The 12,986-nt window shown below is 38.7% G+C and overlaps 1 protein-coding gene across 1 annotated transcript in view; it reads right to left on the bottom strand.

The window, feature by feature from the left end:
• Nucleotides 1-901: 901 nt before the first annotated feature.
• LOC106964464 (plexin domain-containing protein 1-like) overlaps nucleotides 902-12,986 on the bottom strand; it is a 23,836-nt gene continuing 11,751 nt past the window's right edge. Inside the window, exons 2-13 of the mRNA XM_015060007.1 lie at nucleotides 7,372-7,538; nucleotides 4,218-4,361; nucleotides 4,054-4,123; nucleotides 3,776-3,898; nucleotides 3,558-3,676; nucleotides 3,369-3,468; nucleotides 2,867-2,962; nucleotides 2,695-2,776; nucleotides 2,554-2,614; nucleotides 2,349-2,472; nucleotides 1,753-1,913; nucleotides 902-1,656 (exon numbers count right to left, since the gene is read on the bottom strand). Of these exons, the coding sequence (XP_014915493.1) occupies nucleotides 1,531-1,656; nucleotides 1,753-1,913; nucleotides 2,349-2,472; nucleotides 2,554-2,614; nucleotides 2,695-2,776; nucleotides 2,867-2,962; nucleotides 3,369-3,468; nucleotides 3,558-3,676; nucleotides 3,776-3,898; nucleotides 4,054-4,123; nucleotides 4,218-4,361; nucleotides 7,372-7,538 (1,373 nt within the window). The 3' untranslated portion in view covers nucleotides 902-1,530. The remainder of the gene's footprint in view (nucleotides 1,657-1,752; nucleotides 1,914-2,348; nucleotides 2,473-2,553; nucleotides 2,615-2,694; nucleotides 2,777-2,866; nucleotides 2,963-3,368; nucleotides 3,469-3,557; nucleotides 3,677-3,775; nucleotides 3,899-4,053; nucleotides 4,124-4,217; nucleotides 4,362-7,371; nucleotides 7,539-12,986) is intronic.

Raw genomic sequence — 12,986 nt, forward strand, 5'->3', positions numbered from 1 at the left:
AGTTATACAATTACAGCATTTGTTCTTATTTCTACATAAACAACTTATATTTAATTTATTGCAGCATTTTCCAAAGGGTCCAATTTATTTTTTAGCTGTTTATACCAATAAATATTTATGCCAGGTGTATTTCTGTTGTAAAATCAAATAATGTGTGCTTTCCGATCAGATGCGTTATTGCCATTTCGAAACGCATCTGGAAGCAGCATTAAAGTAGTTTCATATCTAATTGTGATATCCAAATAATACAGGAAAAACTGCATTTTTTTATAAGCAAAACAAATTAAAAAATGTGTAGTTTTTTTTTTAGTATGGCTTCCAATTTTTAGCAGCTGTAGTAAAGAAGCAGGACTATGAAAAACTGCTCGGTAATCATGAAGAATATATATTTTAGTTAAATACATTACAACCATTGTTTCTATTCTTTTTAGATTGTGCTTATTTGGCTCCATCTAGTGGCGGAACAAAATAGAGCCATATCCGTCTTATTTTTGAGTAAAAAACAAGACGTTTAAAAATGTTTAAAACGTTTTAAAAATCTATTAAAGGGGGTAATATGTAAAATCAGCTTTTTTGAGTTTTATATCACGTTATATTGTTATTCCCTGTTACTCAAACAATTACGTAGATGCAATTTTACTGATTTGTAATTTATCTCTGTCAAATTATATCCAAGGCAAGGTTGTGTGAATTTCACACTAGCATGGATGATTTTATATGTGCGTTACAAGTAAACCTGTAGCTGTCTAAGCTTAGATTTCTATGAAGGCTCACATTTATCCTACAGGTTTGTTTATCTTGAAACACATTTACCTTCAATACTCACCTGTTGGTTTATTGCTGCAACATGTCTGAATGATAAATGTGTTGTCTGGTTTTCATTAAACATGCAATCAAGATCCACATTGTCCCGCAGCTTTTATTAGAAGACACTTAAACAGAAAGTTTTAGAGAAAACTCTCATACATTGGTTACTCTAAAATCCATCCATACAATAGTTGTCAACAAAAATCTCAGGTGTTCAATAAATTCACTGTCACTTGAATAGCTAGAAATCTGTTGTAGAGAAGTCCACATAGCATCAGTATGAACCAGTCAAATCTTGCGTAGAAGTTTCATCAAACAAAAACACTCCATAAGATGGATGATGACAGAAGAACATATAGATTAAGATGAGCTGTACATTGGTTTGCAGTATAAAGGCTTGTTCGATTCATTCCCTGACGGTCACTTCCATCAATAGGTCTAGAAGATCATCTTCATCTTGTTAAACCTCCCAACCATTGGATCACATGGCTGTGTGATGGCAAGACAGCAAAAACAGATAAAAGAAAGCTGGGAAGAGCTACAGGAGCAGTTACAGTAAACACTGTCCAGCCACAACGACTGGAGTAAGGACATCTCGTGTCAGTAATCTGCCTGAAAGTCTGTTGTTTTTTGCTTTTTTTTTTTATATATTTTTTTTTTATTCCTTATTTTGTACCATTACATTGCTCAAGATGGCACGGTCCCTTAAAAAGTTCCAGACATTTAGCAGCAGTGCTCTGCTTCAATGAAACCTTCCTTCTCATGAACGCCAAGTTCGACTTCAGCGTAGGTGGAGTGACAGCTCTGGTTACGAAACTTCATGGAGGGCCAGTAGTTATTTGTGCGTCGCTAAAAAAAAAAAAAAAAAGACATTAGCCGTTAATGATTAGTAAACAATGATTTTGCTCTTAATAATCTGTTGGATTTTTTTTTCTTTTCTCTCACCTGCATGAGGTAGAACGGTGGAGCAACTGTGGGGTGTGTGTTGATGTAGTAAACTGCCAGTAATGTTAGCGTTACCAGCAAAACTAATGCAGCCACCACCCCTGCTATGATGGCTGTGTTTTCCGTTATCCCCCTATGGTTAGGAGAACTGGGCTCTATATCTGAGAATATGGAGGGGGAAAAAAACAAAGTAAAAACTAATTTTTTTTTCTAAAAATATGTCTGTGGAATAAATTAGATTGACACAAACATTACTGATATGTACATATGGGTGCAAACAATTGAAATGTATTTCTGTTTGTAATTAATCTACATAAGAGTTTCACTTTTTTTTTTACCTGAAGTACCAACCTTGGTCAATTTTTATGATGCTCTGATTTACTGACTTGTATTCCAGTACTCAGCTACTCAGTAGTCAGATTCTGACTCCCCCCAGCCATTGATTTCATAGAAACTTCCCTTTTAAATGTTGGAAACTTTGGACTGACCAGACGAAGATCAGGTGTAAAATAAAACAGTCTCGAGCAGTGGTTTAGCTTTCTCCACACTTTGCACCTCATATACGTAAAATTCACACAACATTTGCAGAGACTCACCTCTAGTGACTGGCTGCTCTTCAAGGTCTGCAAAGGAAGTTGTTGGTTCGGGGGACAAGATGTTGAACGAGCTCATAGTTGCCTCAGGCAGCACAGGGTTGTAGTCTTCACATTTGCCTTTAGACTGTATTAACACACACAGGAGTGAAATAAACCGATAGACACCCTACTCACCTCTGCGATGTAATGACTCTGGGAATCTCACCTCCTCAGGGCAGTTGTAATCCAGCCACTCTTGTCTGTGCCGGTCAATACCATCGGAGCATCTGAAATTCAGAAACAATCAAATTAGAACAAATTGGATCTCTGTGGCAACAAATATCAATACATCGTGCTTTAATTGCACCGTTGGAGTGTGTTGCACCATCCACAACCAGTTGTCAAGTTGGATGCGAGGCAGAGTTCACAGGATGTGTGCTGTAGACAAGCTAGGGGAATCAGACACAGGAGTCCACTGTCAGAACATAGAATAATGATGCTGTGCCATTACACACAGTCAGATTTGAGACAGTTCTTACTGGGCAGAGGGCTGAATTCAAAGGCAGACCCACTGACTATCTTTGTGGTGTCAATCTCAACTCGATGATACTCATAGATGGTACGCTGCTTTGCATCTGCAAGATGAATGATAATTCTCATGTCAAATAGGTAGCCATTAAACCTCCTGCAGAAATACTTTCTTGATCAAAGCTTCAAGTCTTCTAGGGTGTCACCTTTGCACATCTCAAGACGGATGTTTCTGCCTGTTCTTATTCGGAAAAATACCTCAAGCTCAGTCAGACTGGATGGAAAGCGTTTGTGAATAGCGACATGTAACAATATTATTGTGCAGCCCTAGTGCTAATGTTGGAGCTCGTTTAAGGTAGCTGCTTTTATTGGTTTGGTGACCCTCTTAATCAGTTTCGATGTCTGCCTGACAAACCCCGGTACCAGAAAATGAACCTTAAAAAATAAGCAGAGTGGCACTGTATGCTTTTATGTAAACAGTAAGCTTATGAATGCTCACGATTAGGAAAGTACCTGAGAGCTGAGAAGCAGGGAGGATTGCCATGAAAGCATCAGACAATCCAACTTTAACTGGATGCTCTGTGGAATTAATCTTCTCCACTGGTACAGGGACCTTCAAAGAAACGGCAATGGTTTGTTTTATCTTCAATATATCGGAAGCTTAGCAAAATGAAATCTAACGAGTTGAAGTCTTGAAGTTACCTCTTTGTAGTTAAAAATAATACTCCCATTACTGTGGAGGGCTGCCTGAAAAGTAAAGGGTCCTTCATTTTCTCTGTCCTTTAGTCGCACCTTGTCCCACTGCACCACAAACAGAGTACCTGAGCAGAGCCAAATAAAAAAAAAAAACAAGTCCAGCCAATGGAGGATCTGAAAAAGCTCTTGAGCATCATATGTCTCCTTGAAAAACTCCTACCTACCGTTGTCCATATACCTCACTGTGGAGTTTGTAGAGAAGCTGGGGTCAAAGTTGGCCATAAGGGGCGCTACGTACTGTGTTGCAGTCAGCATCCGATGAGTTATTTCGCCCATGAAGATGAACCCTTATGACGAGAACGGATCGAAAGAAGCGAGTCTCACATTAAGCACTGAAATGTGTTACTACTTAGTGTTGTCGGATGAATCACCAATCAAACATTCATCACAGGTGTGGCCGTGCATCTGGTGACATTTGGCGTTAAAGCAACATCACACTTACCCCCCGTTGCTACAATAATTTGTCTGATGTTGTGTCCATAGAAAGGGAAATCAAAGGAGAGTGCCACTCTCTGTGAAAATGGGGAAAAGAAAAAAAAAAAAAAATCTCAGTTCCGCTTGAACTCATGGGAGTAAATTATTTACATGAGGATCTGGTCATCTCACCGCAGCCTGTCGGTGTGTGTTGGACAGGATGCCGTGGATTCTGACTTGACTTTTATGCAGATTGTTCAGGTCAACCCACAACAGTTCAGTTTTTCTGTCTGTTGGACCAAAACTCTCCCATATGTAGTATTTTTGAGAGTCCTCCTGAAAAAAAAAAAGAACATTTAAATTTAAGGGAAAAGGCTGCTTTCTTTGAAGTTACTTAAAGCAGGTTTAGGCTGAATTATTTTAGGAAATTAACTTATGTATGAATTTCGTTGTAAACTAGTTATGATTTCTAATTGTTTGTCTTGTCAGGATGTTTAGGGTTGTTGTTCTACTGAAAGGTGAACCCAAGTTTCAAATCTTTTGCAAAGCCTAACTGGTTTTCTTCCAGTCTTACCATGTATTTAGCTTCATTATCCTCCCAGTAATGATGACTAGCTTTCGTGTCCCTGCTTGAGAAAAGCACCCCACTTGAGTGAGGCTGCCACCACTGTGTGTTACCACCGTGGGATGGTCTATTCAGGACAGTGTGCAATGTTAGTTTTTTCCACTAACATTGTATGTTGGGAAAAAATGTTAATTTCTTGTTGTAAATTGCAAATGTGACTTCTTGTGCCTTTTTTTTTAACAGACTTACTTATTAACACTTTATCTTAAAGGCTACGTTTGTTCTATGGACAATAGAGGACCTGTCAGCAATAATACAATGTATTCATTATCACTGTTCAGTTTCAAGACATTCATGACAGAAAAACAGATGTTCAAGCCTATAAAGCATGAGGACAAGCCAAAGAAAGTCAAAGTTTATAATCTGGCCAAGTGATCCTATTGTTAGCTTAAAAGTGTGTCCTCATTTCTCTGGGGTTCTGTTCATATTTATGGAATATGAGACTTAGTATTGAAAACTGCTAAACATTTTGAACATTAAACCTGTTTTGAGCTACAAGACATTTCTGAAAAACCTCCCAGAGCCTTCTGGTTCATCATTCCCCGCATACGTTTCCACATGGGGGAGCTGTTTACACTTTACACGAATAGCTATGTCAACATACCTTTATGTCTCCACACAGATCTCCAGCACTGATGGCATTATTAATGTATGGTGCACTTCAAGGTGACAGAGAGCAATGGTTCTGGGGTTTAGTCTTGGCTCAGAAAGTGGAGCAGTTAAATGCAGAGCTCTCCCAACCTCTCTGGCTGCTCCACATACAGCAAGCGACCCACTTTTAGCTTTCATCTTCACTGCCTGACACGGGCCTGTTTTTTTTTTTTTTTTTCTGGGTGGTGTTTGTGTTTTCTAGGTAGGGAAATGAATAACATGCACAGCTGACGGATTACCCCGGTTTGGACTCGTGGTGGTATGGGCTGGTTAGCAGCAGAACCCTGGTTTTATAGAGTTGAGTTTTTGAAGTAGCGCTAGAATTTCCCATCAGACTGTTTCTAGGGTTTTGTACCACTTCTAAAGAAATTCCAGAAAATGTCCTTAGACGTTTTGAGCGGAGAATGCAGGAATATAACTGACCATCACTCATCTTTTGCTAAACAGTCAGCTGGATGAAAGAAGGCAATTTGTTTGCTTGGAAATATATGTTGTAAAAACTAAATGACTACCACTGCTCACTATTATTAAGGTAATGCTTTCTGAAACGATGAGTGGCATCTCTGTTAAGTAGCTGGAGGCCAACTGGTAGCTTGACTAGATAGCCCAATTAATTAAGCAGCTATTTTAAGCTTGTCATACTTGTAGTACACTATAAAACAGAAGAGCCAATAATTAATAACTATTACTAAATGTGTATTGGATTTTTAATTTCTAAGTTTGTGTATTCGGAATAACAGTTTACTTAATAATTTACATATCTTAAATAATATGTTAGCAGTAGGATATATATTTGTTTGTTGTTTTTTTAATAAATGTTATTTTTTTTAAATTTATGCTTTTCAATAAATACTTAAAAAAACATTTCTATTTTTTACAACATAATATCACATAAGTAAAAAAAAAAAAAAAATCCTATGGAGGCCCACGCCTAATGGTGATTCGAGGTAATTAAGCTCCAATACGTCTCTGGAATCACAAACAGCAACAGAACAGCAGGAGCTCTTGTGAACTTGTCCGAGTGAGTCATTTACGACCACGGATGTGCACGGCCGCACATACTCGTGGACGACCACGCTTAGAACAAACAGTGCGAGTTGGCAGCTTGAGGAGTTTGTCTGTTTTCAATTTGAAATGAAAGGAAAGGGAGGAACGTACAGTGTATTTTATTTGGATTGAATCTTACTGAGGCCGACTGGGGTGAAAGAAGAGTCTAGCACATTAGACACAAATTAAACCACATCAGGTATGCGCGGATTGAATGAAGCAGACATCTGTTAACTGCTTCAAGATTAGCTTAACTGAAGTCTTAGCTTCCCAAGTAAAGAGGGTACTTGATATGTATAATCCCCATTTATCATTCAGTTATGCTTCAATTAGATGTTGCACAAGGTGACACCTGTGATTGCATTTTCAATTTAAGCTGTTGCAATGTGAATCTTTTTTTGTAAAGTTTCCATAAAGTTATATATTTAACCATAAGTTGGCAGCAGAGCTAATGTGGGATTCTAAATTCACCCTGTCTTTATTTGTTGCAATAGTCATAGAAATAAAATGCACTATCATAACAGAAGATTGTTTGAATACACCACACTTTTACTATTGTGTTATTTAAATAAACTAATAGATGTTGTTTGTAGATTATCTTGTTTTTTCTTTTTTGTTTTTGTGATGCACAATGATATCTCCTACCCATACAGCATTAAGCTTAAACAGAAAATGGACTAATTTCTTTCTGAAGCGACCTGATCTTTATCTGACTTATATGATGTTTATTGATGCATTCAAAGGCAGAAAATAATGTAAGTTATTTGATGCATTTGTTGACTTTTCAGTTTTTGACCTGCTGATCAGATGACAGATCTGACTTGAGAAAACTTCTCACTTCTCTGGCCAGCTGATTGGTGGATCACTGGCCAGTATTTTTTTTTAGTAATTTCCTACAGTGTTTTTCTCAGCCTTCTGAGGAATGTCCCCATAATGAAAAACCTAAAAAAGATTATCCACCCAATTCCTAGACAATTTAGGAGAAAACGTATGTTCAAAAATGCAGGGCCAGGAGCATCTCACCACTGTACGGGTCATGTTGTCTGGAAGGGGACTGATATCAACTCCTCCTCCTTCAGCCTGTGCGTTGCGGGCTTCTCTGTGTTTCTGTTGGTTCTGCCGGTCTCCCCTGGTCCGTTGAAAACTGGCTGTGTCTCCATCCGTCCTCAGAGCAGTCCCTCTGTATGCATCTAGAACAGGACGTGAGTTACAGTGACCGAACTGCATCAACACAGGATGATTCACGTTAAACAAGTTTGGCTTTCACATCCTGCGCTCACATCTGCGCTTTATTAGTTGCCATGATATGGATCACTTATGGGCCAACTTTCCCAGGAAAAATAAAATCTACATTTAGAGATCTTCCAGCAACGAATTGCTCAAATGGAGCAAAAACCTAAAAAAAAAAAAGAAACGCAGTGACATATCTTTCCATCTGTCAAGCAGAATGGGTCATGATTCATTATTAACATTAACATCTTACCTAACAGCGTAGTATTGACCTCGTTCAAGCCTCAGATATTCATTGTGTGTAGTTTTATCGAAACAAGGCTTTTTATGCACCAAACACATTCTAAAAAGTATTTTGTCTGTGTTTGGATTCAATTTTTTTTGCTGACCACCAACAATAGTTTGTGTTTTCATGACATCTGCTCAACAGATTTTAGCTGGATGCCTAGATTTATTTCAAGCAGATCCATGACTCATTGTTTAAGATTAGTAGATTCAACCACTTGTCCAACTGGGTGAATATCTCTCCAGTGGTCACTGAAAAGCTGAGGGATTACATTCAGTTTACTCACTTTTTTGTGTCGCTTGTTTATTGATAAATTAGCTGAATGAATTTTGAGAGAGAGAGGTGCGTTATGGTTGTTATGACAAGAATGAGTCTAAAGTTCAATCTCCTGTGGTTAGGGTACCCAACTCTGATCCCTGAGAGCTTCTATCCTGAAACTTGTAGAGACATGGCTTTTCCAACACACCCGAAGGTAATTGTTTGATAATTACCAGGCCTCTGTAAAACTAGATGACATGCTGTGAAAGTAATCCAGCCATTTGGTTTAGAAGTGGTGGAGCTGAGATGCCTCTCAAAGTTGCTGTACGGAGGCTCTAGAGAGCTGGAGGCGGAGACCCCCTGGGGTAGGCCTGTGTATACCACTTAAAATGTGTTTACTATATTATTTGGTGATACTCTGGACTTTGGTCTTTCCAGTCTTAGCAAGATTGCATGTTTGTGAAAAGCCACAGCTTTGTTGTCTCTCTTGAAGAATATTAATGTAAAAATAAAACAAACAAACAAAAAGAGACATACAAGGTTTGCTCCAAAAGGAAACTTGTTTTTTCCAGGTCCAACCCTACTCTTGCGGCTTTACCTATTAGTACATGCAATAAATTGTTTGGTGTTTATCAGGTTTCTACTCTATTATACTCTAACAAATGGTAAAACTGTGATAGAACCTAATAATCTTGCTGCTCCCATAGGAATGAAGAAGGGAAGTAGAATCCAACTGCTATTTCAGTGCCTCCAATACTTGATCAACAGCAAATGTGAGCACTTTTTATAAAACTTAAGAGTTTCAACTGTTTGCTGCTCTGGAGTATTCAAGTGTGTTCAGTGCCAAGGTGGAAAAAACATTGGCAATGACTTGAGGGACTCAACTGTTGCCCAGCAATATGAAAAGGAGCATAAACCAATTTCTAAACAATTTAAATGGCATAATAGCTCAAGGCTCTCGATTATGCTTCTAACTCTTTTTAGTTTATGTTGAATTTCATGGCATAAATTGAGAAATAAAAAGAAAAGATTTACGTGATGATTTATTCAGGGAGAAGTCATCTTGAGAAATGTAAAGCAGTGGCTTGGTGGCTGCATAATCAGAAGACGAGAGGGTTTAACTGCACTACAGCAAAGCGTCTGCCAAAGCATAATTTAGAGGATATGCGTCCTGCTTTACTTAAACTCTGATAGGTTTATCTTTAGTGAGTTTTCTCTCAGCATATTGTGCAGCCCTAAAACATCACTCAAGTCTAATGTTACACATATGGTAAATGAAGGGCAATGCAAAGTGCACAGTCAAACTGCAGCTACAGTCAAACACTCAATGCTTTGACTGATTCCAACAAGGAGGGGGAAAAATAGAAGTTTAAACTGAAGCCAACATTGTAGCCTGACATGCAGGAGAATCCTTTCTTTTGAGAGAGCAGTTATCAACTTCAAGTAATTTGCAGATATTTTGTACTAACAGAGGGCAGGAAAAAAGAAAAATAAATAAAAACCAATATAAATTCAGGTCATTTCCAGCTCTAAAGGGAAATGTAGTGCCGGCAGCATATTGCAGACCAGCCCTGGGGTGTCCACCAGTTCAACATACTCAAAAATCCCCCAGAAGGAAGCCACCCAGGTGGCATGCTGATCAGATACTGGAACAATCTTATCTGACACCTTTCGATGCAGAGAATCCATAATAGAGTAATATGGATATTCTCTCCATATCACTCCATCCAACGGAGGAAGCTTATTTTGGCCGCCGGTGTCCAGAATATTGTTCTTTCAGTCACGATCTATGTCTTATGAACATTGGGAAATGCCTTGTTTAACGACCAGGACTAAAGCCTTACTGCTTCTCCTGGATGTGAGGTTTCAATAATCAGTCAACACCTCATTTCCAACAACCCAGAAAGGGTTTCCAAGTCAAGAGCTACTGTCCTGCAACTTTTAGATGCATCCTTGCTCCAAAACACCTGAGTCAAAGGACTGGACTACCTTTTTACATCATATTCGGATACCATGTCCAAACGCATGGTATTACGAAGCTCAGATTCAGCATGCCTACGCTTGTGCCCTCACTTGCCACTCGGCTCACACTATCCAATCTCTCTTCTTCCACTCTTCTTCTTGCAGGTGTTGTGAAGATGGACTTTTGTTGCCTTTTCACCCAGTTCCTGGCCTGGAGACAAAACCCTGCATTCTCCCAATTCCAGGCCAGGTTGATTGTTGCCCAGCTATGAAGGTATTTTTTTTATTCACGAAAATAGCATCTGTCCTATGTAGAACAAATATATGTATCGCACTTGATTCAGATCAGATTCAGATTAAAATTAAAAATTCTAAAATATGAAAGATAATTCACAGGTGACAACTGAAAACAGATTGAACAAGCATGTCCTATTTGGAAGGATTGTTAAGAATCTGAAAATAATACTACAGCATGACTCTTTGTTCAACCCCCATGTTCCTGCCACTTAATTTCCACATCTAAAAGGAACAAAGGGACACTCAAAAATAAAGTAAAATAAAATAAACCAGTAAATTAATATAACGAGGGCTCTCCAAGAGACAAAATGGGACAAGAAAATGAAATGTAGAGAGGCTGTCATAGACTCAGGGGAGAAGACTTTAATGAGGAGTCTTGTATGATCACGATACAGTGGAACTTTTTTTTCCCCCAGCTTGAGAGCATGAGGCTTCCTAATTGGGTCAGATTGACACACTTCACCGTCACTGAAGAACTTTGAAGATGTCAAACAACACAGAAAAAAAAAAGATGAAATGGACTTTTAAGAAGAACGGACACTATAAGTGGTAGATCAGGCACAATAAATTACTTCTTGCAGGATAGGTGCCGCTTTCTTTCAAAGAACTCCTTTTGACTATATTCTAATGCCCCTCACGTAGTAATGCTTTCATTTTATGGGTCACTTTAAGTTGGTTTTCTAAACTTTGTGGGGACCGAACTTCATTTTTGCTTTGAAATATACCCAAATCCATCTTACTGCTTGGGGTGGCTTCTATCAAAAACACATCTACGGAAAGACCAAGAGCGAGCCCTGCTTTGACTTGACTTGATAAGACTTTAGTAGCTCGAGGTCTGGCAGACACATGTGCATATGGACGCTGCATGGAGAATGTGCAAACTGTCAAAAATATAAAAAACATCCTGGTGCAGTGGAATCAAGTCCTGGAAGCCTAATAATTCAAATGACAGATGGAACAATTCTGCTGGTAAGTTGCAAATATCTGCACTGTAAATATGCACTCTGTGATGTTGCTTCTACTAAACGCATTATTATTTTTTTTCTCTCTAAATTCAGAGCACTCATAATAACTGGCAATGTGGTTAAGATATATGCTTTTACAGCTGCACAATGCCAGATTTTTCCTTTTTTTTTATTTCCAACATATCTCTGTGTGCCAGGAGTGCTGACCTAACTGGGAATCAAAGCTCTAATCCTGCAGGCTCATATGGTGTGATTACAAATGTGCATTAGCTATTTTGAGTCACCTGCGTGGCAGCGGTGTCCATTTTATCGGCCTCCTCAAATGTGTCTGCAATGCAGCAACCGACTTGCAAATCTGGTGGGTGTTGGGACTCGCATCAAAGTGGGACACGGCATGTTCAGCCATATACGGCAGCTATAAATGTACAGATTCTGGTTATTCACTCCAGACCTTCTGCTCTGGCGTTTTTTGTTTGTTTTTTTTGTTGTTTTTTTTTAAATCTCTGTTTAATGTTTCTTTTTTCAAAATGTTCATTTTAATAAACATCTGATCAACTTTACAGGCCCGACAATCACTGTCCGCTTTATTAAGTACTCCCGTTTATTTGTCTGCAAACACAAATGCATTTAGGAATCTAGAAGGGGTGAAGATGACTTGCGAAAGCTCAAACTGAGCATTAGAACTGGAAGAAAGCCGTTTTAAGTGACTTTCAGCATGGCATGTTTGTTGGTGCCAGAAAAACTGAAGTATTTCAAAATCTAGTGATCACCTAAAACTTTGACACACAGCCGTCTTGTGGGTTTATAGTGCAGGTTTGCAACTTCTGTCCTTCAGCGTCACTGTCCTGTAACTTCTGGATGCATTCCTGCTCCAACACACCTAAATCATAAAGCTAAATTACATAATTGAGGATGTCAGATGTCAGAAAGTTTTGCAAACCATTCATTTGATTCAGATGTGTTGGAGCATCCAAATGCTACAAGCCAGTGGCACTGGATGGCTAAAGAAAACTGCAGCGACTCTGTGATGCCATCGTGTGAGTGTGGAGCAAAATCTCTGAAGATATATTTCTGCTGACACCTTATTGAATCCAAAGAATTAAGGCAATTTTTGAAGGCAAACAGCTCCAATCTGGTGAGTGCAAGATGTACCTAAGAAACTGGCTAGTGAGTTTAACTTGAAAGCAGGATGTGAAAACCAGACCCCGGCTGGTGAAGACTAAACAAAAACTGGATTTGTAGGCTCCTAAACCAACACTAAAGCTGATGGCCTTTCAGTCTGGTCAACTGGACAAGATCCTTTATCCGAACGTATCCCTTCTGAAAGTAATCTTTTATCAGTCAATTCACAACACATTTAAGTGAGAGAACAGGGAATAAAGGAATGCACTTGGAAGGGAAAAGGGAATTATCTGCAGAACTATCAAAAGAAAACAAAAGGGCCTGTATTTTTGCTCCGGAGACAAAAAGGCCATTCACATTTTCAAGTGGAGATATTAGTTTGAAAGATATAAACACAATCCCAAATCTTCTTTCGGTAACTTTTACTATTAGGAGTCACATAGCAATGAGTTGCCTACAAGTCTGCCATTGCAGAACACAACACTCCTGTTTTATTAGTGTCTATAAGGTTGGTTATG

The sequence above is a fragment of the Poecilia latipinna genome, unplaced genomic scaffold, assembly GCF_001443285.1.
Source record: "Poecilia latipinna isolate Pla-1442-1.1 unplaced genomic scaffold, P_latipinna-1.0 Scaffold1676, whole genome shotgun sequence".
Taxonomy (NCBI): Eukaryota; Metazoa; Chordata; class Actinopteri; order Cyprinodontiformes; family Poeciliidae; genus Poecilia; species Poecilia latipinna.